Here is a 27,339-nt window from a genome sequence, read left to right as displayed (position 1 = left end):
TCAACCAGGAAGCCGAAGGGAAGTGATGTCATCAAGATTCTCATAGTGAAGGCGGAAGCTGGACGCCACCACTGTTCCCCAGAGGGAGGGGGGGCCTCAAACCCTCCCTCCTAAATTTCTCCATCACCTCTTCTCTCCAGAGCTCCACAAAACCGGTAATCTTCTTATTTTAAGTTCTCCTCTCACCAGAATGACTCGTGCTCCTTCCAGCCGCAGGGGAGAAAACCCCCGCACTCGGAGCACTCCACTGCCACCGATATCCCCTTCCCTTCTCCATTCCTCAATTCTTCTCCGTTCCCTGTTCACCACCAGGCTGCTGCAGTTATAAATCCAAAGCCCCGGTGTCACCGGGCACAGCGGCCCAGGCGACGACCAAAGTAATGGCCGTGGCCTGTGGCCTCCAAACCCCGCCGAGCCTAGGACGCGCCAGCATCGGTCCCCCCAGTCCTGTATGTCGGCTGGGAGACCCCTGGCGAGCCGTCCGTGCGGCAGGTGTCCTTTTCGGAACACCTGGCCCCTGGGGGCCTCGGCGGCGGCCGGATTCGGTCACTGGGGGCAGGAGAAGCCTCCAGACGACCGTTGCCCCTGGACACCGGAAGTCGTCTCATGTGGTTTGTTTCTTAATCAGATTTAGGTCTAGGACAATGTATTGTGCCAAAACCTGTACTTGGATTATCTCAAACCTTTCTGTCTTCTGTGGAAGATGTTTCTGTTTGAGAATGTTTGAGAATTTGTTTTTGTTTTTTATTATTTATTTGAATTTATATCCCGCCCTTCTCCGAAGACTCAGGGCGGCTTACATTGTGTTAAGCAATAGTCTTCATCCATTTGTATATTATATACAAAGTCAACTTATTGCTCCCAACAATCTGGGTCCTCATTTTACCTACCTTATAAAGGATGGAAGGCTGAGTCAACCTTGGGCCTGGTGGGACTTGAACTTGCAGTAATTGCAAGCAGCTGTGTTAATAACAGACTGCTTAGTCTGTTGAGCCACCAGAGGCCCTTATTGTTGTTGTTGTTGTTGTTGTTTCTCTTGAGATGTTTTTGAGTTTGACTGTAACTTGGAAGTGGTGAAGGTTGCTGTCACTGGTGGTGATTTTTAACATATGTTCCCATCCACCTGAATCTCCACTGCCCACAGGGAGGTTTTCCTCCCTTGCGATTTAATAGGATCCTAAGAAGCCAGGGAAAGGGATGTGGTGGCTCAGTGGCTAAGACGCTGAGCTTGTCAATGGAAAGGTCGGCAGTTCAGCGGTTTGAATCCCTAGCGCCACGTAATGGGAGTGAGCTCCCATTACTTGTCCCAGCTTCTGCCAACCTAGCAGTTCGAAAGCACGTAAAAAATACAAAAAGCTGTATTTCTGGAACTGCTTTGACTTCAAACAGCTTGCAGTAGAAATTTAAAACAAAAACACTTTTGTTCAAGTGAGTTAAAATTAGAATGGGTGAGAATCTGAGATGTTTTGAAGTAAAGCCTTGTGAAGATGTCATCCTTTATCTCACGCAGGCACAAAGACGTACTGTATATCTTAGACAAGCTGGATGAAATGCCAGGTGCCACTTCCTCAAAAGAGGTGAAGTTATATGCAGAAAGAAATCCTACCAAATTATATCCAACCTGGGCCCAGAAAAAAACAGGCACAAGATTGCAGCTGAAGATTTTGAATAGGATAGTTTTAGGAAGGTCAAGTTTAACACTGCCTTTCTCTAAATCGTGGACACACAAACATAGAAATCTTTAAAAAAAAATAAGATGATTTGCTGTAGCAGACAGCAACCTGTGGATTCCAGATATTAAGGAGAGTGGAAGAGCACTTCCTTGCTTGGGCTCCTGCTTCTACAGGTGAAAGGAGCTGAGGATGAAATAGGGAGGTCAAAGGAACAGGATATCGACTTGCATCCTTTCTCTGCAAAGGTATTTGAGGTCAGCCCCATAGATTCACATACCTTGTAGTACTTTAGCTTGGTTTTGGTAGTATGTACCTTGTAGTACATACCTTGGAGTACTCATCTCAAATGATCTAAGTGCCAGAGCTCACTGTAACAGCATTGCTAAAAAAAAGCATTAAGAGTTGTTAACCTAATCTTGCATAGCTTCTTCTCCGGTAATATTGAACTGCAAACTAGGGCATACAAAACTTTTGCCAAACCAATTCTGGAATACAGCTCATCTGTCTGGAACCCACACTGGATTTCAAACATTAATACAATTGAACGAGTCCAGAGATATTTCACAAGAAGAGTCCTCCACTTCTCTGCTCGCAATAAAATACCTTATGCCACCAGACTCGAAATTTGGGGCTTAGACAACTTAAAACTTCACCGTCTTCAGTCTGACCTAAGCATAGCACATAAAATCATCTGCTACAATAAATACTTCAGCTTCAACCAAAACAATACAAGAGCACACAACAGACACAAACTCATGGTAAACCGATCCAAACTAGACTGCAGAAAATACGACTTCGGCAACAGAGTGGTCAATGCCTGGAATGCACTACCTGACTCTGTGATTTCTTCCCCAAATCCCCAAAACTTTAACCTTAGACAGTTTACTGTAGACCTCACCCCGTTCCTAAGAGGTCTGTAAGGGGCATGCATAAGCGCACCTGCGTGCCTACTATTCCTGTCCTGATGTTTTCTTTTATTCATACCCTTTACATGTGTTTATAATGGTGTTTACACTTGTATCTGTCATAAAATACATGCTTGATCAAACAAACAAACAAACAAACAAATACCTTATCCCATCAGACTTGAAATCCTAGGCTTAGAAAACTTAGAATTCCGTCGCCTTCGACAAGACCTAAGTTTAACTCATAGAATCATCTACTGTAATGTCCTTCCTGTTAAAGACTACTTCAGCTTCAATTGCAATAATACAAGAGCAACCAACAGATTCAAACTTAATGTTAACCACTTTAATCTAGATTGCAGAAAATATGACTTCTGCAACAGAGTTATCAGTGCTTGGAACACATTACCTGACTCTGTGGTCTCTTCTCATAATCCCCAAAGCCTTAACCAAAAACTATCTACTGTTGACCTCACCCCATTCCTAAGAGGACTATAAGGGGCGTGCATAAGAGCACAAACGTGCCTACCGTTCCTGTCCTATTGTTTTTTCTTATATATATATATGCTTATACTTCCTTAAATTTCCTCATGTATCTGTTTATATACTGTATAATCTTTTTATGTGATGCTTATATATATTGTTGTGACAAAATAAATAAATAAATAAAAATAAAATAAATAAACATCTGCCCTCCCCAGGATCATCCTCAAATAGTTTGCCTTGTCTTTCTTAGATACTTCCTTGGTTTATCTTCCTCCACCTTCACTTGGAATGTGACAAGGCAGGGAAGGACACAGAATCCATTCAACTGTGATGTCGAACTGATGTGTGGAATACAATTCTTAAGAAAAGCCAGGACACTCCCTTGGCTTATTTCTCTTTGGACTAGTACGAGAGAGTGAAGATGCCCTCCCTGGGTTGCTGTGATGACCGGCAGCCTCAGAGCCACACCCACTTCTCCCCAGATTACATAAAATGAATTGAACAGGTTGGACTGTGAAGCTCCTTCTCTGCAGACTTCTCTTCCCCTGCCACCTTCCCTGAACAAAGGGGCGAGGAAGTCCAACTCATGGCGTGCCTGAGCACGATGGCGAGGAACACCGACATGCGCTGGCGCTTACCGTTGGTGTGCCTCATCTGGGAGGTGGCCATGATCATCCTTTTTGGGATTTTCGTGCGCTTCAACCCGGAGGCGAACGTGGCTGATTGGGAGAAAGAAAAACAGCAAAGGAACGTCTCTGATATTGAGAATGAATTCTACTTCAGGTACCCCTGTGAGTATAATTATATACCAGGCAACAAGCCAGCCTTGGAGTGTTTTTTTGGTGTTTTTTTTGGCATGCCTTTTGTGTTGCACTTTTCCTCTGCTTGAAAATACTTGAAAATCATACTTGAAAATCATAAGGCTGCCAGAGCTCCCGATTAATGCCATATTATGTAGTAGCATAGTCAGTCTGAGTCTGGGCTTACTGGTTTTATATAATCAGCTGTGGGACTTCGTGGCTTTGGAGGGACTTTCTTTGTTTGATTGGGCTGCCCAACTTCTCCTGGGCTGCCTTTGATGGCATCCTGGATCATGCTCCAAAATGTAGTGGCTGCCACCCCAGCAAACGCTTTTAATTTGGTTTCACTTTGCTTGCCTGTGCCTTGAAGCCGGATCAAATACAATGAATAGCATTTTTGTTTCCATTCATCTTTAAAAGAAATAATTTTTTCTCTCCTGCCCTGTTAAAAGTACCAATTTTGAAAGTTTGGGGTTTGCCTCTAAGAGGGAAGAAAACTATCACCCTTAGAAGTATTATATTTCCACTAGAAATGAAAATGTGGATTGTTTCACTTACAGTTTGGATTGTTTCATCTACTTCAAATATCTAATTCAACTTCCTCCTGTTTTATGTATGCATGCAATATGTATTTCTTCACGATCTGTATGAGATAAGCCTGTGCTTGCAGTTTCTCCCTCATTTACTGAGTGAGGCTCTGAATGCCCATCCTTAAAGTCCTGATCTGGAAAATTCCTTCTGTGCTTAGGGTTAATCTGGAGAGAAAAATAATAGAATAGAATAGAATAGAATAGAATAGAATAGAATAGAATAGAATGGAATGGAATGGAATGGAATGGAATGGAATGGAATGGAATGGAATCGAATGGAGTGGAGTGGAGTGGAATGGACTAGAATTAGAATAGAATAGAATAGAATAGAATAGAATAGAATAGAATAGAATAGAATTCTTTATTGGCCAAGTGTGATTGGACACACAAGGAATTTGTCTTTGGTGTATATGCTCTCAGTGTTCATAAGGAAGATAAAATACATTCATCAAGAATAAAAAGATACAACACTTAGTGATAGTCAAGGTTACTAATAAGCTATCAAATCGTACTAGGAAACAAATAAATTGAAAGATACAAGCAACATTATAGTAATAAGCGGGAAGAGATAGATACTAGTAAGAAAGAGAAGGATAATAGTAATACAGTCTTAGTAAACTATTTGACAGTGTTGTGTGAATTAGTTGTTAAGCAGTGATGGCATTTAGGGAAAAACTGTCCTTGTGTCTAGTTGTTCTGGTGTGTAGTGCCCTATAGCGTCCTTTTGAGGGTAAAAATAGAAAAGTGAATCAAGATGTTGACATACTGCCTTTCTCAATGGAATCTTCACATGGAACAGGACTCTTAATTGATGATTGATTGATGATTTAACTGATTTTTATTATAAAATAACCTCTGACATCCAACTTCCATTGTGGCTCAGTTTGGGAATTGGACAGTGTTTCCCAACCTCAGCCATTTTATGCTGGCTGGGGAATTCTGGAGTTGAAGTCCACATATGTTAAAGTTGCTGAGGTTGAGAAACGCTAAAATAGGGAAAGGAAAGCTGAACAAAAAGCATCTTTTTTAAAGAGATAATAAGTCACATTGAATGTTTATGGAGTGCGGAGAAACCATTGCCTTTATTAGAATTCCAGGCGATCAATGTATGGACCTTGTCCAGTTATCTCACGTTCTAGCATTACAATTTGATTTTTTTAAAAAGTTGGTCCTTTGGTCCTTTTCCTGCTGCTAAGCTGGAATGCTCTTTGCTTTTCTATTTCCAACACAAAGCTATAGGTCAGTGATGGCTAACCTTTTCCGGACCAAGTACCCAAAGCACACACGCACACCGAATGCGTGCACACGCGCCCAAACCCCCAAGATGCAATGCATGCCCCGCCCCTGTGCCCATGCCCCGCCCCCGTGCACACTGTCCCCCGCACATGCCCCCCATGCGCATGCGCCTGTGCCTTCCCGCATGCGCCCTGCCACCGCGTATGCACGGCAGAGACTCAAAGACCAGCTGGTTGGCGAGAGGCGCACGCCTATGCGCGGCAGAGCTGAACTGGGATGATGGCTCGCGTGCCCACAGAGAAGGCACTGCATGCCACCTCTGGCACGTGTACCATACGTTCGCCATCATGGCTATTCCCACTGTCACTCCCTATCACATCTATGGAGATTCTCCATCATCCTGATCATGGTTGTCCCAAAAGTGCTTTTCTGAATGGCAACTGGACTTCCTTGGACTTTTTTTCCCCCCTTGAAAATATTTCACTTCTCATCCAAGAAGCTTCTTCTGAAGTTGGAGGTCCCAAAATAGGTAGAGAGCTCCAGCATGCTCTTAATGGTTAACCAATCATTCCACCAATCTGGAAACTGGGAGACTCTAAGTCAGGGGTGAAATGCTCCCGGTTCGGGCCAGATCGCCTCATCTGGCAGCGATGGCAACGGGTGGTTCGGAGAATCGGTAGCAAAAATCCCTGCGCACCCCCAACCCCCCCACCCATGCCCAGCTGAGCCGCACGATCATCAGAGGGTTTTTTTATTTTATTTTTAAAAGCATTTTTTCTTTGGCCGAAAAAACCCTTTTAAAAGTTAAAAAAAAAAAAAGCCTCTGATGATTGCGCGGCTCAGCTGGGATTGTCAGAATCCTTTAGAAGCATTTTTTCTACAGCCTCTTCGGCCGGAGAATTTATAGAAAAAATGCTTTTAAAAGTAAAAAAAAAATTTGGCCACACCCATCCAGTCACATTACCCCCCCCCACCAAGCCACGCCCACAGAACCGGTAGAAACAAATTTTACATTTCACCCCTGCTCTAAGTTCTAGTCTCTCAGTTCTGAGAACTGAAGAACTAAGAACTGAAGACCCTTCATGGATGAGAAGGGAAACATTTTCCAGCGGGGGGCAAAAACCAAGGAAGTCCAGTTGCCTTTTAGAGAAGCATTTTTGGGATCCCTATTTTGCTTCTATTACCTCTCTTTTGAGCCACTGCCAGACCTCTGACTTCCCTGCAAATAATCGGTGACAATGCTTAAACAATTTTGAACACCTTAAGAATGTCCTTGGCGGTGTCAGAAAAAAGCTTAAAATTCTCCCGATTCAGCTAAGCGTGGCCTACGCTGTGTCACATTCATGGACCGTGGATAAGATGAAAGATAACATCATGGGGACATGGCAGGAAAAAAAAACCAGATTCCCAAATCATGCTCATGCTAGGGTTATGTGCATGTGGGAAAAGGCCTTGAATCTGGAAGAATAGAATAGAATAGAATAGAATCAAATCAAATCAAATCGAATCGAATCAAATCGAATCCTATTCTATTCTATTCTATTCTATTCTATTCTATTCTATTCTATTCTATTCTATTCTATTCTATTCTAGAATAACAGAGTTGGAAGGGATCTTGGAGGTCTTCTAGTCAAACCCCCTGCCTAGGCAGGAAACCCTATTCCTCATTGTCAGCAAATTTCTCCTTAATTCCAGGTTGCTTCTCTCCTTGATTAGTTTCTACCTATTGATTCTTGTCCTGACCTCAGGTGCTTTGGAAAATAGCTTGACTCCCTCTTCTTTGTGGCAGCCCCTGAGATATTGGAGCACTGCTATCATGTCTCCCCTAGTCCTTCTTTTCATTAAATGAGACATACCCAGTTTCTGCAATCATTCTTCATATGTTTTAGTCAATGGAGAAACCATAGTCACTTCACAAATTCACTTCAGTAATCATATTATTAACAACTGCAATGATTAACTTAACAATTATGGCAAAAAGGTCATAAAATGGGGCAAAATTCTCTTAATAACTGTCTCGCTTAGCCACAGAAAAGTTGGGCTCAGTTGTGGTCGTAAGTCAAGGATTTCCTGTAGAATGTATGATATGTTCCTGGCCAGTGCTAATGCTATTCAAATGCTATATAAGGTCACATAAGTGTTTTAAACGACGTATTTTAATTTTGCCGGAAAACAATGTTGATAGCCTTGTCTTGCTGCATTTATTTCTTGTCGGCGTCTTCTGCTTTTGAACTTTTGCCAAGAAAAGCCTTTGGCAGTTTGCCTAATTAGACCAAGGTTGGTGATAAGACTGAAGAATTGTGTTATAAAGAATTTGCTTTGATTTAGTTTGGGCTACACTGAGAATGAGTTAATTCTCAGCTGTTCTAATAAAGTTTGTTTGTTTTTAAACTGACTGAGTTTACTACTACCTACTTGGGCCTGGGTCACAACAGCTGCAGACCTCCAAAGAGAAGATAGTAGAGGGTTAAGGAGAGTAATTGCATTGGAATTTCCATCATTAAGTGATGCGGTTTTAAAGTATGACCTCAAATGACCACACCACGTAACAATGACAATCCTCGCCATCTGGGCTGCAGTCATTAACTGAATCCCATGGTTGTTAGATGAGGACCCACCCTGATCCAAACCATTCCCAGCTTGGTCCTTCCCATCCCTGAACTTTGGCAAGGTAAGGGGCTACCTCTTCTTTAACTCCTCCCATCTGCCTATCTCTGTTTTCTCTGTTTTTCTAGGTGAGTCTCAGGATGCTTGAAAATTTCATTCAAATTTCTCTTACTGGTACAAACGTCCTGACTTGGTGTAACAGGCAAGAGCTACTGTTACTCCTATAATCTTTTGAGACGCATCTTCATTCTGCAACCTTCCCGGCTATCCACCCTTCACAGTCTGAAGAAATACAATAGGAATGAAAAATTTCCTTCCTGATAAAGACTGAAAGGAAGGAAGTGGAGCCAGGAAGGTTGCAGAGTGCTGGAGGGATGATTGTACAATGAAATAAATAAATGTTCGCACTCATTCTTTGGCCATTTCGTAACTAAGGTAAGCTCCAGATATGCATTGCTCTTCTGTGAGTTTCTCCCAAATGCTTCATTTGGATTGTGAAAAAAATATCTGTGAACAGTTAAAAAAAATAAAAATAAAGCCAGAACAGAACCAACTGAGGACGTTTTCTTCTTCTTGTGCCATATCCGTTATCGGACGTTGGCGATCATGTTGGCAATCCTATTTTTGTCAACAGCCGCGTGAAAAAGTGCTGCTGAGTTTTGTCCAAACTGGTCCCTTAAGGTTTTGAAGCCATGATGTTCTTCTTCTGCCTGGATCTCGTTTGCCTTCAATCTTTCCCTGGAGGATTAAGTGAAGGGTGCCGTATTTTTCTGGGTGTCGCATCACATGTCCAAAATATTCTAACTTCCGTTTTTTCATGGCTTTGATGATTTCCCTTGGCTTTCCCAAACGGCTTATCACCTCCTCATTTGTGATTTCGTTAACTCAGCTTATATGTAACAGCCACCTGCAAATCCACATTTCAAATGCTTCTAGTCTCTTCAAGTGGTTTTTTGTCAGAGACCAACCCTCCACTCCGTAGAGCAGGATAGAAAAGATGCAACATCTGACAAGCCTGATTTTCAGTCTTAGGCTTATGTTGTGCCTGCAAGAAGATCTTTTTCATTTTGAAGAATGCTGTTCCAGCTTTCTCTATCCTTGTCTTTACTTCACTGATCATGTCCCAGCTTTCATTTAAATTAAAACCGAGATACGTGATCCTTTCAACTTTTTCTAGTGGTATTCCTCCCGAATTTATCAGTGGTAAATTAATGGGTTGTTTGCTGATGACCAGGATCTTGGTTTTTGAGGTGTTAAGTTTCAAGCCGTATTTTTCAGATATTTCTGAGACTCTTGTTGATGAGGAGCTGAAGGACTTCATGCTTACTAGCAAGCAGAACTGTATCATCAGCATGTCTTAAATTGAGCACCGTTTACTTTGAGGCCAGCATCAATGTTTTCCAGTGCTTCGATGAAAATTGACTCAGACTGAGGACACAAAACTAATTTTATCCTGTTATTTTCATGAAACCTGTTGCAAAGGGTGGGTTTTTACCTCCTGCAGTGAAAATGCTTCTCAAAACTATCAGTGGGCAATGGGGCAATGCATGTATTTTTCTGGTTGCATGAATAGGTGGGGGAAAAGGTAGATTCCTAAGCCAGTGATGGAAGAAACACAACACCCGTTTTCAATTTGCTGCCTAGCCTTCGGCATCTCCTGGACCACCAATAATTGCCAAGTTTCATTTTACAGCACCAGAGCAGATTCCTATCTTGAAGATATGAAGAGTAGCAAAGTTGGTTAAAGATCTACAAAGTTGTTTGTTCTGGAGACAAAATATCTCTCCACTCCACTTGCCTGGGGTATAGGATGAAAGCTGCTATTTATCATACAGATAGAAAAAATTCCAGTAGATGACATTTTGAAGTTTTTGACCAAAAAATAATGGCAACAACATTTTTTTTCATTAGAGGTTAGGCCAATATTGATTGTATTAATAAAATAAATTTACTCCCGGTTACCAAATTCACACTTTTTGTGGGGTGCCACAATGCATTAAACCATAAACTAATCAAGGGGCCTGAATTCACACAACCTGCTAAACCACACAAATAATAAGTAAGTTTAACATTAACTCAGCTTTATTATGTTGATGAATGACTCCGCTAGAGAACTATATTTGGCTTGGTTACAGTAAACCTATTGTGAGAACATAACTTCTACCTTCATCCTAAATTCAAGGCAACTTATTTGGAACTGATACATGCCCTTCACAGCAATCCTGTGCGGTTCAAAGGTCAACCAATAAATGACCAACAGCTGGACTCAGATCTCCCATGTGCAACTGGTGTTACCCTTTGAGGAAGCCTGGCTAGTCAAAAGTTGGCTGTGTAATTTGTTCAAATCATCGTATTTACCAGCATTAATTCAAAATGAATTGTGGTTTTCGGGAATAGGAGAAAAGACCTCACTCTGCACTCAAGCAGTGTTTTTCAGAATCTTCCAGTTTTTAAGGAACTTTGTCCATACCGCTTTATCCAGTGGTAGGATTCAAGTAATTTAACAACCGGTTCTCTGCCCTAATGATTTCTTCTAACAACCAGTTTGCCAAACTGTTCAGAAAGTTAACAACCGGTTCTCCCGAAGTGGTGCATACTGGCTGAATCCCACCACTGGCTTTATCTCCTAATATGCTTGAAGTCTCCTTGATAGAACATCTGCGTTGTAGACAGTACTGTGATGGATCCTAGGGAAGATATGTAATGGTATGTAATGTTCTGGTACAAGCTGCTCATTGTAGACCAGAGTTTCTCAACCTTGACATCTTTAAGATGTGTGGATTTCAACTCCCGCAGTTCTCCAGTCAGCACACTGGATGGAAAATTCTGGGAGTTGAAATCCAGGCACCTTAAAATTGCAAAGGTTGAGAAACACTGTTGTAGACCAGGGGTCCTTAGCCCCCAGTTTGTGGACCGACACCAGTCCGTGGCATGTCAGAAACTGGGCTATGCAAACAAGCAAAATCCCATCCATGAGAGGCAGGGAGCATGTGAAACCAAACTCCCTCTGGTCCATGGAAAACCCTTTCTCCAGGAAACCAGTCCCTAGTCCCCAAAGGGTTGGGCACCACTGTTGTAGACCATAAGTGAGGAACAATCATGTGTAAACTAGTAGTCAGCATTGAGTGAGGTGGTTGTTAAGCATGCAAGTAAGTGTGAAATGAGAGTGAAAGTCCATGTAATGAAGCATCTTGCTTTATTGCAGCTTTCCAAGATGTCCATGTGATGATTTTTGTGGGCTTTGGCTTCCTCATGACCTTTCTTCAACGCTACGGCTTTGGAGGTGTTGGCTTCAACTTTCTCCTCGCTGCCTTTGGGATCCAGTGGGCTCTTCTGATGCAGGGCTGGCTCCATACCTTTGAGCATGGGAAGATACTTATTGGAGTAGAAAGGTAAGTTGGCATGCTTGGACATGGAAAGAAAGAGTTTCTGGGTAGCAGGACACAAGACGAGCATGAAACTATAATGAAGATAGATTAAATGTGTGGCTTAAAAATGCAAAGATGTGCACTGGGAGAGAGATAAGATGGAATCTCTTATCATTTATGGAGTCCGAAATAAATGTCCAGGACATCCATAATTAGCATTATGAAGCATCATCTGAAACACTCCATTTGTTCCGAGGCACACTTGGAATTTTGGACCAAAGGCACATGTGAAATTTGGAGTGAATATTCTGAGTGCATTGACAAAATGGTTGCTATGGGGTATATAGCAATAGCACTTAGACCAGTGATGGCAAACCTTTTTGGTACTGAGTGCTGAAAAGGGAGCGTGTACGCTTGTCTGGGCCACAACCCAGAAGAAGAGCTGCCCAGGGCGCATGCATATGCCTGAAAATGAACTCCCAGTTTCTGATGCATGCATGCACACTTGGCCAGCTAGTCTTCCGGGTTTCTGGCATTGATGCATGTGCAACAATCAGTTAGCCAGTGCACACGCTCACTCAGGAAAACGGAAGACCAGCTCTTCCAGGTTTTGGCACTGCCACATGCAAGAAGGCCAGCTGATCATCATGCTCGCATGTGCGCCAGAAACCCAGAAGAGGAATGGGCAGCGCCACAGGTGCCAGGTGACATGGCTTCACATGCCACTTCGGGCATGCATGCCATAGGTTCACCATCATGGACTTAAACTTATATATACGGTGCTTTTACAGCCCTCTCTAAGCGGTTTACAGAGTCAGCCTATTGCCCTCAACAATCTGGGTCCTCATTTTTCCAATCTGAGAAGGATGGAAGGCTGAGTCAACCTTGAGCCTGGTGAGATTTGAACTGCCAAATTGCAGGCAGCCGGCAGTTAGCAGAAGTAGCCTGCAGTACTGCATTTCTAACCACTGCGCCACCAAGGCTCTTATGTTATTAATAGTGAACTAGATTTTTAGGATGTTTAGAGAAGATCCTAGCGGATGTTGTGAATCCAGAGGTGTCTCCTGCCAATGGATAAGATACCGAAGGCTGGTGATTTACTTTACAGCGTGCAAGATTGATGTTTGCAGTTTTTAAAAAAAATAGAAAATGGTCAATGGGACAAAGAAAGTGATGGGTACTAAGGGATATACCTGAAAGAATATTGGGGCCTGAAAGCTCATGCTGCCCTACCCTACTAGAAGCTAAGACCATTATTGTAAGTTTTGCACATTGGATGATGGAAAATGTCTATTAGGTCAAAGCTTCTGGGGTGACCCTCTTTGACAAATTGGAAGTGTGCTATTAGATTCCTTGTCAATCATCTCAAAGCTAAACAAATCAATTTATTCAATCCTCATTGTTCTGATTTGACCCTTTCCCAATTTGCCTGAATACTTTCCAGCAAAAAAAAAAAAGAATAGGATTGTGACTTTCCATGATTTAGAAAATAACTTTCTCTTGACGCAGCCTAATTGGATGACCTAAAAGGTTAGGAACAGATCATAGTGGACAAAATCTACCCATGTCATCTCCAAGGGTCAACCCTGACTCCAAGGGCACATAATCAAACCTCAGGTGTCATTTTTGTAGCTGTGTCTCACTGCTGGCACATGTGATCAACTAGAATTCCAAGAATTGTTGTGTTGCCTCAGTAGCCTTCTCTGACTCCCCCATCTCTTCCTTCTCCTCTCAGCCTGATTAATGCAGATTTCTGCGTGGGTTCTGTTTGTATCGCCTTTGGTGCCATTTTGGGTAAAGTCAGCCCCGTCCAGCTGCTCATTATGACACTGTTTCAAGTGACCCTCTTCTCCGTCAATGAATATATCCTGCTTGATCTGCTCCATGTAAGGCTCTTCACCTTGGTTTCAAACGTTCAGAGATGCTTCCCTGTCTTAATTTCAATTTTTGTGACAAAGATGCCTTGTGTCAGGCCTGAAGATCCAACAAAAAAAGATGGCTTCCAGGCCTGACAGGAAGCCATCTTTTTCGTTGGATCTTCAGGCCTGACACCTTGTGTATTTGGTTATTATCACTTACCATCCTGAGTAACTCTGTGCAGACGCAAGACAAAGAGGACAATGGTTTAAGCTTAAGGGTATGTCTTACTGTGGTGGAATGGAATCTGGATTCCCAGGAGGGAGGGGCTACATTCCAGAGAGCAAAGAGGCAATGAGGCTTGAAAAATTTGGTCAGGAGGAAGAAGTTTAAAACAGCTCCTCTCTAGCGATTCTCATTTATAAGTCTAGTGTGAAGAACAATAAAGGAAACTACTCGGAAATAACTCCATCTATTGTTCTTAGTTCTTGGGACCTGACACAAACTTCCTTCTGGCCAAAATTGTGGAAACCTTTTGGGAAAAATTTATTTTCTAAAAGTAGCTAATAACACCCCCCCTTTTTTGGGGGGAGTGGTACCATAAAATTATATATCAATGGAAAGATAATTTAATCAAGAATGTAATTCAAAAACTTTTATGAAGGGTTTGCTATGAGAATAGCAGTTACAGTAAAAAGAAGTAAAGTGAAACACGTAGAATAAATGAGATATACAAAAATGATCACCATGTCAGTTAATACTTAGTTGGGTAACCTTTAATATGAATTACCGCCTTACAACGTCTTCCCATGGAGTGAACCGAGCCTTTTAGTTCTGCAGCTGTTATAATGTGAAGCCAAGATTGAATGATTGCTTCTATTAACTGGGTTTTATTGCTGAATCGCTTCTGACTAACAAGTTTCTTTAGTTGGCTCCATAGATTTTCAATTGGATTAAGGTCTGGGCTATTCCCAGGCCATTCCAGCAGTGGAATATGATTATCTTGAAACTCCCCCCAAAAAAAGTGGTGTTATTAGTCATGAAACCTCAAAAATACACTTTTCCCAAAAGGTTTCCACAATTTTGGCCACTACTGTAGTCTAAGTTTTGCAGGGCTGGGTGTGAGATACATTTCTTTAAGCAAACATCCTGATACCAGACTATTATTGGAAAAAAATCTTTTCCCAAGTAAGCGCTCAACATTCCAGAAAAAACCCCCAACTCCAAGTAAAAACTCAGAGGCAAGCATCTTTCAAAGTTCTATTTATTAGGATAGGTAAACTGGCACATCTAGGAAAACACGAATCTGAGAGGTCCAGGTTTTCCCTCAGTAAATCAACTCCCCCCCCAAAACCATCCCCTGACTCCGCACTCGATCACATGCTCCAATCGCCAACCGTCCCATCTCGAGACAGCACTCCGACCACGCCTTCTCCAGATGCAGGATCAGCCTGACCTTGACCGACAGGAAGAATGCTATTATGTCTAAAGTCAACCCCTCCTACTTTCCCACACAGGAGAAAGTGGCAGCACAGAAGCTTCCTGCCTAATATGGCTTCCAAAACTGACATCTAGATGCATTGCTTAACAATTCCCAAAATCTCCCACCAGCATATCTAAGAAACCAGGTTGGACTTTTGCCGTCCAAATGCATCTAGAGGTCTCAAGATTGGGGAGATTAATTTAGCAACATTTGCTCAAACCCCCTGCAGAACCTCCTAGGGATCCAGTGAAAATCTTACAATTATACATGCACCAGAAAAGTATTTGCTAAGACTTCAGATTTTCTTCAGCTTTAAGAAAGGTGGCAAAAAGAGACAGGACTTTCTTGATGATGGGTCCTCTGCTAAGAGAAGCTTGCTTGCTTTCCACCATATTACTTTATCTATTGTCTTGGATGAAGACCACTCTTTCAGGCTTCAAAAACATCAAGAGGTGTCATTTTATTTGCTACACTTCACATTTCATTCCGACAGTTCTTTTTGATGTTGGGTACGTTCTATTTTTGAGGGAACAGATGGAGCTGTTATGTTCTTTCACTTGGATTTGTATCGACTGTATTATTCTTGTATTTTTATTATCACTAGATAATAAGTTACTGTGTCTTGCTTAATGCCCAGAGGTAATAATAACATGTTACTGGTCAAGGTAGCACTTTATGAAAGTCCATTATATTACAGTCTCCCTTCATATCCACTAAGTAAGTGAGAGGAGAGCCAAATTAGGGAGGCAGCAGAGCCCATTGTTGGTTTCTTATCCATGAGCCACAAGATGCAAGACACAATTCTTGTGGACTTGGAATGTGGTTGCACAAGTAGGGCACACTTTGATTGAACGTACATAAAAAGCCCCTGAGAGGAACAGATTAACTGTCAGATAAGGGGATTGAATGAGATTGTGGCTTGAGGGTCTGAATGGAAAAGCGGACTTAAAATAATATTACCAGCCTTGTGGAATGCAGGGGGAGCGCCTTGACTTCAGCTCAGCATGTTCTTTTTGCAAGCAAAGTAGCATCTCGTTTGCTAAATTCATACCGTTTGTCTTCTACTCTCATTCAGGCCGAAGGGAGGAGAAGGTTGAATAAATACAGGACATCCAAAATTATTCTTCCACCCATTGTAAAACCAGAGATAAGAGTTGTATCCTCTGAAGGGCAAAGTAGTTACAACTCCATTCTTGGGACTAGCAATTGCATGTAGTTTTTTTTTTCTTCAAAGTTTCATCTTTGTGTTTGTTTGAAGAAGAAAAAATTATCTCATTGTTCAGCCAGAAGAACTCCCAGGGTATCTTCCAGATAAGATCGTCCTTGCCTGCTGGCTTACAACTTAAAAGATCTCTTACCAAAGTAAAAGGAGGGAGAAGGGAGGAAGGAAGGCCAACAGAAGCTATGATACTATCATAGTCCGTGCTATGGGTTGTGTAACTAAGCAACATGAAAATTCTGCTACTTGTTCTTTGTCAAGAATCCAGTTTCTTGCGTATGAGTAGCAGTGAAAGCAGTCCAGACTGTTTCCTGAGTACAGGTGAAGGAAGGTGAAATTAGAGATATCGTCTGGCTGAAGATCCGGAAAGCCTTGTCTATGGAGATTCTCAATCATCCAAGAAATGGTTGTCCCACAGGTCCTTTTCAAAAGATAACTGGTCTTTCTTGGGTTTTTTTTCCTTGAAAACATTTAGCTTCTCATCCAAGAAGCTTCTCCGGTCCTGAACTTCACTGAAGGAGCTTCTTGAATGAGAAGCAAACACAGCAACTAAGAAGCTCAAAGGGAAGGAGTCCAGTTGCTTTGAAAAGCATTTTTTGGGGACATCCAGAAATAGAATTTTGAGATGCCCAAAGACACAAATGTTCTATTTAGTTTGTCAAGCAACCGGGTTCAACTTTCATTTGGGATATATTGATTCTCTGTAGATAGAATAAACCAATTACTTCTGGGTGGGCTTCAACTTCTTTTATATTGGTTACTGCAGGTCAAAGATGCTGGAGGATCCATGACCATTCATACATTTGGTGCTTACTTTGGCCTAACTGTGACCTCTATTTTGTATCGGCCCAACCTGGAGCAGACCAAAGACAAGCAGGAATCTGTTTACCATTCAGATCTTTTTGCCATGATTGGTGAGTTGTGGTTCTTCTCCCTGTTAGACATGAGACCCTTCGCTTTCCAAGACAAATAGTCAGGAATAGTGAAAAAGAGGCTCAGGCTATTGACAAAGAGGCCTTTTCTCTTAGCTTTACTTCTGTCTAAGGTAGCCCAAGTGAAGGTACTTATAGCAGAAAATGTTACGAAGGTACTGTGGACTTTGAGCCTTTAATCCACCTCGCACAAAGCTGCGTGTTCGTCACATCTCGGAAAAGCAGGAAAAGATACGCTTGGCATGTCATTGTTTTGGAAATCTTGAAACCTCTTTTGATCCTTATGATCACCCTGAAAGGAATGTAGAAGTTTCTTGATGAGCTCTTTTCTAAACTGCCCATTTACTGATCTGCAAACATCTCATTAAATTAGGGAGCTGGGTTTTCTGGTTTTGCTATTTCAACCTTGAGGTCCTATTTTGGATGTTTTTTTTTTTTTAAAAATGCATACTAATAGACCCAGAAGAACAAAAAACCAGTAAATATGCTGTTATATAGATCAACATTACTGATTGATTAGTGAGTTATTTTTCCTGCTGTTATTTTTCCTAGTTGGGCTAGAGGGCTTCTAAGGGGCTTACGTTCAGAGATGGGATTCAAATCCCATCACTACCGGTTCGCTATCTGCATGTATCTCTGCATCAGAGGTGGGTTTCAGCAGGTTCTGACCAGTTCTGGAGAATCGGTAGCGGAAATTTTGAGTAGTTCGGAGAACCGGTAGTAAAAATTCTGTCTGGCCCCGCCCCATCTATTCTCTGCCTCCCGAGTCCCAGCTGATCGGAAGGAAATGGGGATTTTGCAGTAACATTCCCCTGGAGTGGGGTGGGAATGGAGATTTTACAATATCCTTCCCCTGGATTGGAAAGGGAATGGAAATTTTACAGTATCCTTCCCATGGAGTGGGGTGGGAATGGAGATTTTACAGCATTTTCCCCTGCCACGCCCACCAAGCCACACCCACCAAGCCTTGCCACACTCACCAAGCCATGCCACACCCATCAAGCCACACCCACAGAACGGGTAGTAGAAAAGTTTGAAACCCACCACTGCTTTGCATGCGCAGAGCATTTTTGGTGATGTGTTGGCGGAGACAAGTGGTGGAGCCTTCCACTGCTGCCACTACCAGTTCGTCCGAACCGGGGCGAACCAGTAGAAACCCATCCCTGCTTACGTTCATCCTTCATGCTTTATCCAGAAGAGTGAGCTGCCTGCAGTTCCTGGTCTCTCCTTATAAAAAGCCGGTTCTTAACCATCATTGCAGGAACCTTGTTTCTGTGGATGTATTGGCCCAGCTTTAACTCAGCCGTTTCCAATCATGGGGATGCACAGCACCGAGCGGCCATCAATACCTACTGTTCCCTTGCTGCTTGTGTCCTCACTTCTGTGGCCTTCTCCAGTCTCTTGCAAAAGAAGGGAAGGTTGAACATGGTGAGTAAAGTCAGGCAAGATGTCATGCCTTTCTCTAATCTTTCACAAGGTTTCAGGGAATTTCTTACTACAGGTGTGTGTGTTTGTGTGGGGGGCTGCCTGTGTTTCTACTCGCCTACCTGCTTGCCTGCCGATCAATCAATCATTAAATATGGTGTCATGGCTTTCTGTTATCTTGTACAAAGTTTCATGGAACCACCACAACAGGGGTGTGTGTATCTTTTCTTTTCTTTCTTTTCTTTCTTTCTTTCTTTCTTTCTTTCTTTCTTTCTTTCTTTCTTTCTTTCTTTCTTGCTTTCTTTTTCTTTTCTTTCTTTCTCTCTCTCTGTCTCTCTCTCAATTTCTTTCTCTCTTTCTTTCTTTCCCTTCCTTCCCTCCTTCCTTCCTTCCTTCTTCCTTCCCCTCCCTCCCTCCTTTTCTTTCTTTCTTTCTTTCTGTCTCTCTCTCTCTTGTTCTTTCTTTCTCTCTCTCTTTTGTTCTTTTTCGCTCTTTTTCTTTCTTTCTTTCTTTCTTTCTTTCTTTCTCTCTCTCAATGTCTCTTTCTTTCTTTCTTTCTTTCTGTCTCTCTCTCTCTTGTTCTTTCTTTCTCTCTCTCTTTTGTTCTTTTTCACTCTTTTTCTTTCTTTCTTTCTTTCTTTTCTTTCTTTCTTTCTTTCTTTCTTTTCTTTCTCTCTCTCTCTCTCTCTCTCAATGTCTCTTTCTTTTCTTTCTTTCGTTCTCTCTCTCTCTCTCAATGTCTTTCTCTTTCTTTCTTTCTTTCTTTCTTTCTTTCTTTCTTTCTTTCTTTCTTTCTTTCTTTCTTTCTTTCTTTCTCTTCCTTCCTTCCCTCCTTCCCTCTCTCCCTCCCTCCCTCTCTTTCTTTCTCTTTCTCTCTCATTTCTTCCTTCTTCTTCCTTGTTCCTTCTCCTTCCTCCTTCTTCCTCCGCAGTAGGTCAGGAAAGCCATTGTGCTAATCATACTAAAACTGCACTTTAAAAGACTATTGCGTTGTGTCAAAAAGGAGGTGAAAATGACCCTGGAGCAAAAAAAAATGAATAAATAAAGTAGAAAATCAGGAATTAAAACTGCTGTGTCTTCACAGGTCCATATTCAAAATGCCACCCTGGCCGGCGGTGTGGCCGTAGGAACGTCTGCTGAAATGATGCTCACCCCATATGGTGCCCTCATTGTAGGCTTCATCTGTGGCATTGTGACGACCATCGGATACGTCTACCTCACAGTAAGAGCATTTCTGAATGCACCAAGGCTTTCTTGAGCTTTGACGGCAGGACCGAGCCGCAAAAAAACTGGAAATGTTACTTCTTTGCATTACAGTACATTGTTGTGGAGGTTTCCCCTTTGCAGGGCTCACTTTTTGTCCTTCCTTCCTTTCTTCTAGCCTTTCCTAGATGCCAAGCTACATATCCAAGACACCTGTGGCGTCCACAACCTTCACGCAATGCCAGGTTTAATTGGAGGCATCGTGGGGGCCGTCACTGCTGCTGCTGCTACAGAAGGAGTCTATGGAAAGAAAGGGTGAGCTACTTTGGGCCATCTACGTAGGGCAGGGGTGTTAAACCCAAGGCCCGCACAGTGGTGGGTTTCAAAAAAATTTACTCCCGGTTTTGTGGACGTGGCTTGGTGGGTGTGGCATGGGTTGATGGGCATGGGTTGGTGGGCATGGCAGGGGAAGGTTACGGCAAAATCCCCATTTCCTCCCGATCAGCTGGGACTCGGGAGGCAGAGTATAAATGGGGGCGGGGCCAGACAGAAATTTTACTACCGGTTCTCCGAACTACTTTCTCCTAGAAGCACAAAGCTGTAAACACCTAGCCTGAAGATGACGAATGGGATTTCGTCGAAACGTCGCCAAGACACTTCCAATTTTATATGGGAGAAAACCCGAATAACCAAAGACCTACATACAAACACCCGCGAAAACCTCAGAAGATACACACACACACACACACACACACACACACACACACACACACACACACACAATTAATCTGACAGATCAGATTCATTGCAAACAGACTTGTAGAAGTTTCTAAACTGTGGGCCTGTTTTGGATTTTTTGATCACGTGACCATGGGGATGCTACAAAGGTTACAACTGTGAAAAATGGTCATAAGTTGCTTTTTTCCAGTACTGTTGTAAGGGTCGCTAAATGAACGTTTGTTAAGTCAAGGACTACCTGTAATAACCCTTTGATATGGAGAGAAATCCTCACGTTTCTCTCTTTTCCACTTCACTGCATTCTCACAGGCTCATCAACATGTTTGACTTCACCGGAGAATATCGGGATCGAACACCCAGTATCCAAGGGGGATTCCAGGCAGCTGGCATTGCAGTATCACTAGCTATGGCTTTGGTAGGAGGAGCTATTGTAGGTAAGTGGAAGAAGCGCTGACATCAGAGGTGGGTTTCAGCAGGTTCTGACCAGTTCTGGAGAACCTGTAGTGGAAATGTTGAGTAGTTCGGAGAACCGGTAGTAAAAATTCCGACTGGCCCCACCCCCATCTATTCTCTGCCTCCCGAGTCCCAGCTGATGGGGAGGAAATGAGGATTTTGCAATATCCTTCCCCTAATTTTCTATGACTCAACCCAGGGTCTAAGTCTCCTCTCTGATGTTTCCCTGCTGCCATCTTCTGGCTTGTTAAAGTTTGGTTAAAATAAAATAAAATATAAAAGTAACATTATCTTCCTTCTGAGCTCAGCTATTGCAGACAGACACGGAAAATTCCTGCCGTTTTCTTGGGATTATAGGAAGTATTTCTTTCATGTTTCCAGTAGTGCAGCTCTTTCAAATTTCGGACCTCAAATTTAAGAGTAATTTTTTCCCAGTTCTCGTGAATTGTTGTGTGTATCTTGGTGGATGTTTTCCCCAACATATTTTTTTTTCCTTTTGTGATTTGTGTCATAGTACAAAGTGCTTTCTCAGTTGAAAAGAAAAAAAAGAAAAATTAAAATTAAAATGCACTATAAGTGAATTTAGCATCTGATTTTTCTTTCCTGAAGGTGGCATTTTGAAACTGCCCTTCTTTGGTGACCCTACAGATGAAAACTGCTTTGAAGATAATGTCTACTGGGAAGTAAGTGGATTAGACTTAGATTAATTAAATTAATCCAGATTGTGGAAGAAGCTCCCACTGTTGAATCTGCACCATGGTCCTGGAAGTAACTTCCTAAATTCGTTCCTTCTCTCATTCCCATATCCTTCCTTCCTTCCTTCCTCCTTCCTTCCTCCCTCCCTCCCTCCCTAACTTCCTTCCTTACCTGCCTGCCTGCCTGCCTCTCTCTCTCTCTCTCTCTCTTCCATCCATCAATCCATCCATCCATCTCTAATATACTGTATGAGGAGAGATATTCTGCCACTAGGTGACACTGTTGCCTGCCAAATAACAAGCTGGTGGCTTACCAGCTTTTCCCAACATACATGCCCCTCCCGGGCGCGTTGGATTCTAACTCCCAACCCTCTCAGCCACCTAGCTGTGTGCCGCAGATACCAACGTAGTCCAGATATCTTGACAGTGCTCTACCTTCAAGGGCATAAAAGCAAAATTCAAAAAAATTAAAATTTTTTAATAATTTTAATGGGAGTATTTTAGTATGGGTCAATTCGACGGTTTTAATTCTCGGCCACTTATAGAATATGTATTTTAACTGTTGTTTTAATTTTGTATATTGAATTGTTTTGATCTGTACACCGCCCTGAGTCCTTCAGGAGAAGGGCGGTATAAAAATCTAAATAATAATAATAAAATAATAAATAAAAGCAAAATGCGGGAAGAGGGATTTTAAAAAAACAGCCCCGACTCACCCTGCATTCTTCTCATCCTTCCGAAGGTCCCTGGTGATGAAGAAAGCAGCGTTTACTGTATGCATGACTCCAATGCTAAGCCTGTGATTAACCCTTAACCCGCGACATCAACAGACGAAGGGTAAGACAGCCAACTCTTTTATATGCCATCTTATTTCTTCTTCTTCTTTTAATATCACAGTACGGGACAGACCCGATCAGGTTCTCCAAGGGCGTTAAAGTCCCAATGAAACCAACCCCCAAATATCTTGCACCACTCACTTTCAAAAATTTGGGCCTAAAGTCTGAGTTTTATATGCTTTCAATGGAAAAGGGGGTTGTTTTTTTTCTTTTAAAATTTATAAGGCAGACTTCCAGCATCTTTCCTGATATTCTTTAGTGGCTGGCTGATTTTCATAATGCCAACATCCATCATAATCTTATATTCCCCGTTCCCCACTGTAGGAAGTTAGCATCCAGCCCTTCCTAGAAAAATGAAATATTCTAAGAAACATTAAAAAGTCATAATATTATATTTCCCTGGATGAGAAAAGGAGACACATGTTTTTAAAGACATAGCAGCTCCCTGCAGCTCCCTGCCTGCCCCCCCACCTCTTCAGCTCCAGGGTGATGGGATTAAGACATGGCCCTCAGGACACGATAGGATTAGCCCTCTACCCATCTCACCACATGTCATCTGGGAAGGTTACATCACCCAGCAGGGCTCAACCAAGCCTGGGACACAAACAGCCTACTAAGATAGCTAAGACCCCCGCCCCCTGGGAGTCTGACAGCCAATGGGATACATTTCTTGTACAGGAACAGGAAACTCTAAGGTGGGGCCCAAGAGAATGTATACGTCTCTACCTCTCTCTCTCTCTCTCTCTCTCACACACACACACACACACTCATGTGCTTTTTTGCCCAGGACCTCAAACTATGTGGTCCTGTCCTCCATCAAACCATCTTTCCAAATAGCCTCCATGTTTCCAATGTCTTTCTCCCCACTTGGAACTGAACCCAGATGGGCATTTCTTCCAACACCACCCTTGTGAAAAAAGGCTTCTGTTTTTCTGCCTTATGCTCAGAGGCAGTGGTGAAATGTAAAATTTGTTACTACAGGTTCTGTGGGCATAGCTTGGTGGTGGGGTAATGTGACTGGGTGGGCATGGCCAACTTTTTTTTTTTACTTTTAAAAGCATTTTTTTACAACCTCTTTGGCCGAAGAGGTTGCAAAAAATGCTTTTAAAAGCCTCTGGTGATCAGGCAACTCAGCTGGGATCATCAGAGGCTTTTAAAAGCATTTTTAACAACTTCTTCAGCTGAAGAGGTTGTAGAAAAATGCTTTTAAAATGTTCTGACAATCCCAGCTGAGCCACGCAATCATCAGAGGCTTTTTTTTTACTTTTAAAAGCATTTTTAAAAGTAAAAAAAAAACCTTCTGATGATTGCGCGGCTCAGCTGGGCATGGGGGGGGGCAGGGATTTTTGCTACCAGTTCTCCTAACCACCTGCTGCCATCACTACTGGATGGGGTGATCCTGTCCGAACCGGGAGCATTTTACCCCTGCCCAGAGGGGTTAAAATGTTTTTCATCCTTCTGCAACTTTCCTGGCTGCTCCAGCTTCCCAATCTGGAAAATCCCCATAGAAGACATCTGCTTATAAGGCCTTGTCTCAGCATTTGGTGGAAGCATGCGAGGTCCAAAAATTTGCAGCAAGGAAGATATTTGCATGCTCTCTTTGTTGACCTTATAGCTAAAGTAATGCAGGAACAACACCCTTTGACCGTGAGAATTGCTGGCTGTGGGATTCTGGGAGTTGAAGTCCACACATCTTAAGGATGCTAAGGTTAAGAAACACTGGGTGATAGAATACAAAATATTTGTCAGGTCCCAAGCTGGAGAAGGGGACCTATAAATAGACCAGGGGTCTCCAACCTTGGTCCCTTTAAGATTTGTGGACTTCAACTCCCAAAGCAAAGCAAAGCTGGCTGAGGAACTCTGAGAGTTGAAGTCCACAAGTCTTAAAGGGACCAAGGTTGGAGACCCCTGTAATAGACAATAAAAAATATTTCCAAGTGAAACAGTTAGTTATGGGATTTCTCTCTTCCTCTTTGTAGGGTGATCAACTTTTGCATTTGGAATTTTCTTTCTTTCTTTTTAATGGCAGAATCAAGAAAACCGAAGAAGGGAAAAATATGATCACTCAAATGAAGATTTTTAAAACAAAACAAAACATGAATTTTGGCAAAAAAAAAATGCAAATAAATAATAAGGAAGTTGAGAATGGTGGATCCCCGGATTCAGGAGCATATTGCTAAAACCAAAACAAGTTGTGAAAAAAAAACATCAAGCATAGAAGTAATAAGCAATAAAATATTAGAGCTTATTGATCAATAAAAAATGAGCCAGGCATTCCCCGTAGAGCTCTTAAAATGAAATCGCTGAAATTTTAGCAAAAGCATATAACTTTCCCTAAAATTGGCTGTTTTTTTTTAAAGGCCTGGAGATTAGTTTTATATTAAAAAAATGATAAGGAAAGAAGGCAAAGGAAGCTAAAAATTACAGCTTCCATTCTTGGTAAATTTGTGGAAAGTCTTAGGAAATATAAAATTACAAGCTGTATGGAAGAATGAATATGGTTTCTGGTCAGGCAAGTGTCACCATCGCAATTTTTAAAGAGTTTTTTAAGGAGTCAACCTGATCGATCTTTTAGCTGGATGCTTTAGCCAACATCTCAATCAAGTCCTCCTGAGTCAACCTACCAAGGGAGAAGACCATTCCTTTCATAGATGTTGCAAGGCTAAGAAAGAGTGAATGAATGTAATGCAAGTTTTGAGGGATGCCAAGAAAATAAGGTCATCCATATCAGGAGTCTCCAACCTTGGTCCCTTTAAGACTTGTGGACTTCAACTCCCAGAGTCCCTCAGCCAGCAAAGCTGGGAGTTGAAGTCCACAAGTCTTAAAGGGACCAAGGTTGGAGACCCCTGATCCATATGATCTGTAGGGAAATTGGGGCATTTTAATAGAGCAGTTCCAAAATGATCTCGCGATGAACAGCCTAGAGCAAGCAAAGTGGTTGAATTTGCAGATGATTCCAGAATATTCTGGAATCAACTGAGGGAAAGTGTCAACCGGCCCTTGAAGGGCTCCGAAGTGAGATTCCTTCTCATTGCATGGAAGAACCGCTCCCTAAGTTTCGTTACAGGTCTTGGGGTGGTTGTCCACAGTCTGAGGAATATCTTGACCCACCCAGTGGGACACCAGGCTTCATCAAATCAATTAAGGGCCTCGAGGCTTCAACGCACAACTCTGCTTTCCTAAATCTGTAAATGTTGTAAGTAAAGGCATTTTTACAAAAAGTGACCAACGTTTGCCATGTTTTATCTTCCACAGAGACTGGTCCTTAGAACATTGAATATCAGAGGTGGAAGGGACCTTTCTCTCTGTTTCTTTCTCCCACCACCTTCTTTTCTTCCTTCCTTCCTTCCTTTCTCTCTCTCCCTCCCTCCTTCTTTCCTTCCTTCCTTCTTTTCTCTCTCCCTCCCTCCCTCCTTTTCTTCCTTCCTCCCTTCCTTCTTTCCTGCCTGCCTGCCTGCCTTTCTTTCTCTCTCTCTATCCCTCCTTCTTTCTTTCTTTCCTTCCTCTTTGTTCCTTCCTTCCTTCCTTCCTTCCTTCCTTCCTTCCTTCCTTCCCTCCTTCCTTCTGTCCTTTCTCTCTCTCTCTCTCTCCATCCCTCCCTCCTCTTCTTCCTTCCTTCCTTCCTTTCTCTTTCTCTCTCCCTCCCTCCTCCTTTTCTTCCTTCCTCCTTCCTTCTTTCCTGCCTGCCTGCCTGCCTTTCTTTCTCTCTCTATCCCTCCTTCTTTCTTTCTTCCTTCCTCCTTCTTCCTTCTTCCTTCCTTCCTTCCTTCCTTCCTTCCTTTCTCTCTCTCTCTCTCTCCATCCCTCCCTCCTCTTCTTCCTTCCTTCCTTCCTTCCTTTCTCTTTCTCTCTCCCTCCCTCCTTCCTTCCTTCTTTCTTTCCTTCCTGTCTGCCTTCCTTCTTTTCTTTCTTTTTTTCTCTCTCTCCTTCTTCCTTCCTTCCTTCCTTCCTTCTTCTTCTTCTTCTTCTTCTTCTTCTTCTTCTTCTTCTTCTTCTTCTTCTTCTTCTTCCTTCCTTCCTTCCTTCCTTCCTTCCTTCCTTCCTTCCTTCTTGCCTGCCTGCCTGCCTTTGTCTCTCTCTCTCCTTCTTCCTTCCTTCCTTCTTCTTCTTCTTCTTCTTCCTCTTCTTCCTCTTCTTCCTCTTCTTCTTCTTCTTCTTCTTCTTCTTCTTCTTCTTCTTCTTCTTCTTCTTCCTCCTCTTCTTCTTCTTCTTCTTCTTCTTCTTCTTCTTCTTCTTCTTCTTCTTCCTTCCTTCCTTCCTTCCTTCCTTTCTTTCTTTCTTTCTTTCAAAAGGAGGGGCTGCTCTCCATGGTGCCTGCTTATATTCTCACACCCAAGGAACGAATTGGATGTAAGCCATTTGTGTGCCCTTGGGATACAACACCCTCATTTTCTATGCTGGAGAAAGAGGGGCCCGTGCACCCCCCCCTGCCCCAAACCTGTCTCTCTTTATCACATGTTCCTGGAATTTGTCAGCAGCTGCCAGCAGCAGCATCTTAATTAACTGTCGGCAAAGATGGAAGCACATGAGACACGGTTCTAATTGGACTGTTGGCATGGTGGAAATGGGGAGGGAGTGGAAAGCAACAAAGGCAGAGGCTCCAGAGCTAGGAGTATCCCCTCTGTGTGGCATGGGGAGGTGGGATGAAGGAGATCCGTCTGTCAAGATAAGTGAGGATTTGGCTTGGCTTGATCCGCAATCACTTTGATTTAAAGAAGGGGTAAGGAAAGACAGAGAGAGAGAGCAGGAACAATGACCAGAAGTCTTGGTCAGCAGCTATTATTATTTTTCTCCTAGGTTCTTTGTCAAGGGTGATGCAGAAGTGGTGGTAGA

At 42.5% G+C, this 27,339-nt stretch overlaps 1 protein-coding gene across 1 annotated transcript; it reads left to right on the top strand.

Moving 5' to 3' along the window:
* Window positions 1-3,647: 3,647 nt before the first annotated feature.
* On the top strand, window positions 3,648-24,553 carry RHCG (Rh family C glycoprotein). The gene is made up of 11 exons (XM_058156091.1): window positions 3,648-3,855; window positions 11,503-11,689; window positions 13,401-13,551; window positions 16,991-17,138; window positions 18,418-18,584; window positions 19,666-19,803; window positions 19,963-20,099; window positions 20,832-20,956; window positions 21,585-21,658; window positions 22,413-22,507; window positions 24,536-24,553. Exons 1-10 carry the CDS (start codon window positions 3,651-3,653, stop codon window positions 22,482-22,484), a joined length of 1,404 nt encoding a protein of 467 aa, XP_058012074.1. The 5' UTR covers window positions 3,648-3,650; the 3' UTR covers window positions 22,485-22,507; window positions 24,536-24,553.
* Window positions 24,554-27,339: the final 2,786 nt, after the last annotated feature.

Source organism: Ahaetulla prasina, chromosome 13 (assembly GCF_028640845.1).
Source record: "Ahaetulla prasina isolate Xishuangbanna chromosome 13, ASM2864084v1, whole genome shotgun sequence".
NCBI lineage: Eukaryota > Metazoa > Chordata > Lepidosauria > Squamata > Colubridae > Ahaetulla > Ahaetulla prasina.
Note: the sequence above shows the minus strand (reverse complement) of the source record. Positions and strands in the feature narration are given on the sequence as shown.

What these genes read in the sequence shown, in the direction of transcription:
- RHCG (XM_058156091.1), top strand. Translation starts at nt 3,651, where the DNA reads ATGGCGTGCCTGAGCACGATGGCGAGGAACACCGACATGCGCTGGCGC. An exon ending in AGATCTTTTTGCCATGATTG is followed by an intron (nt 17,139 to 18,417) that starts GTGAGTTGTGGT and finishes CCATCATTGCAG; the next exon opens with GAACCTTGTTTCTGTGGATG. An exon ending in GGTAGGAGGAGCTATTGTAG is followed by an intron (nt 20,957 to 21,584) that starts GTAAGTGGAAGA and finishes TCTTTCCTGAAG; the next exon opens with GTGGCATTTTGAAACTGCCC.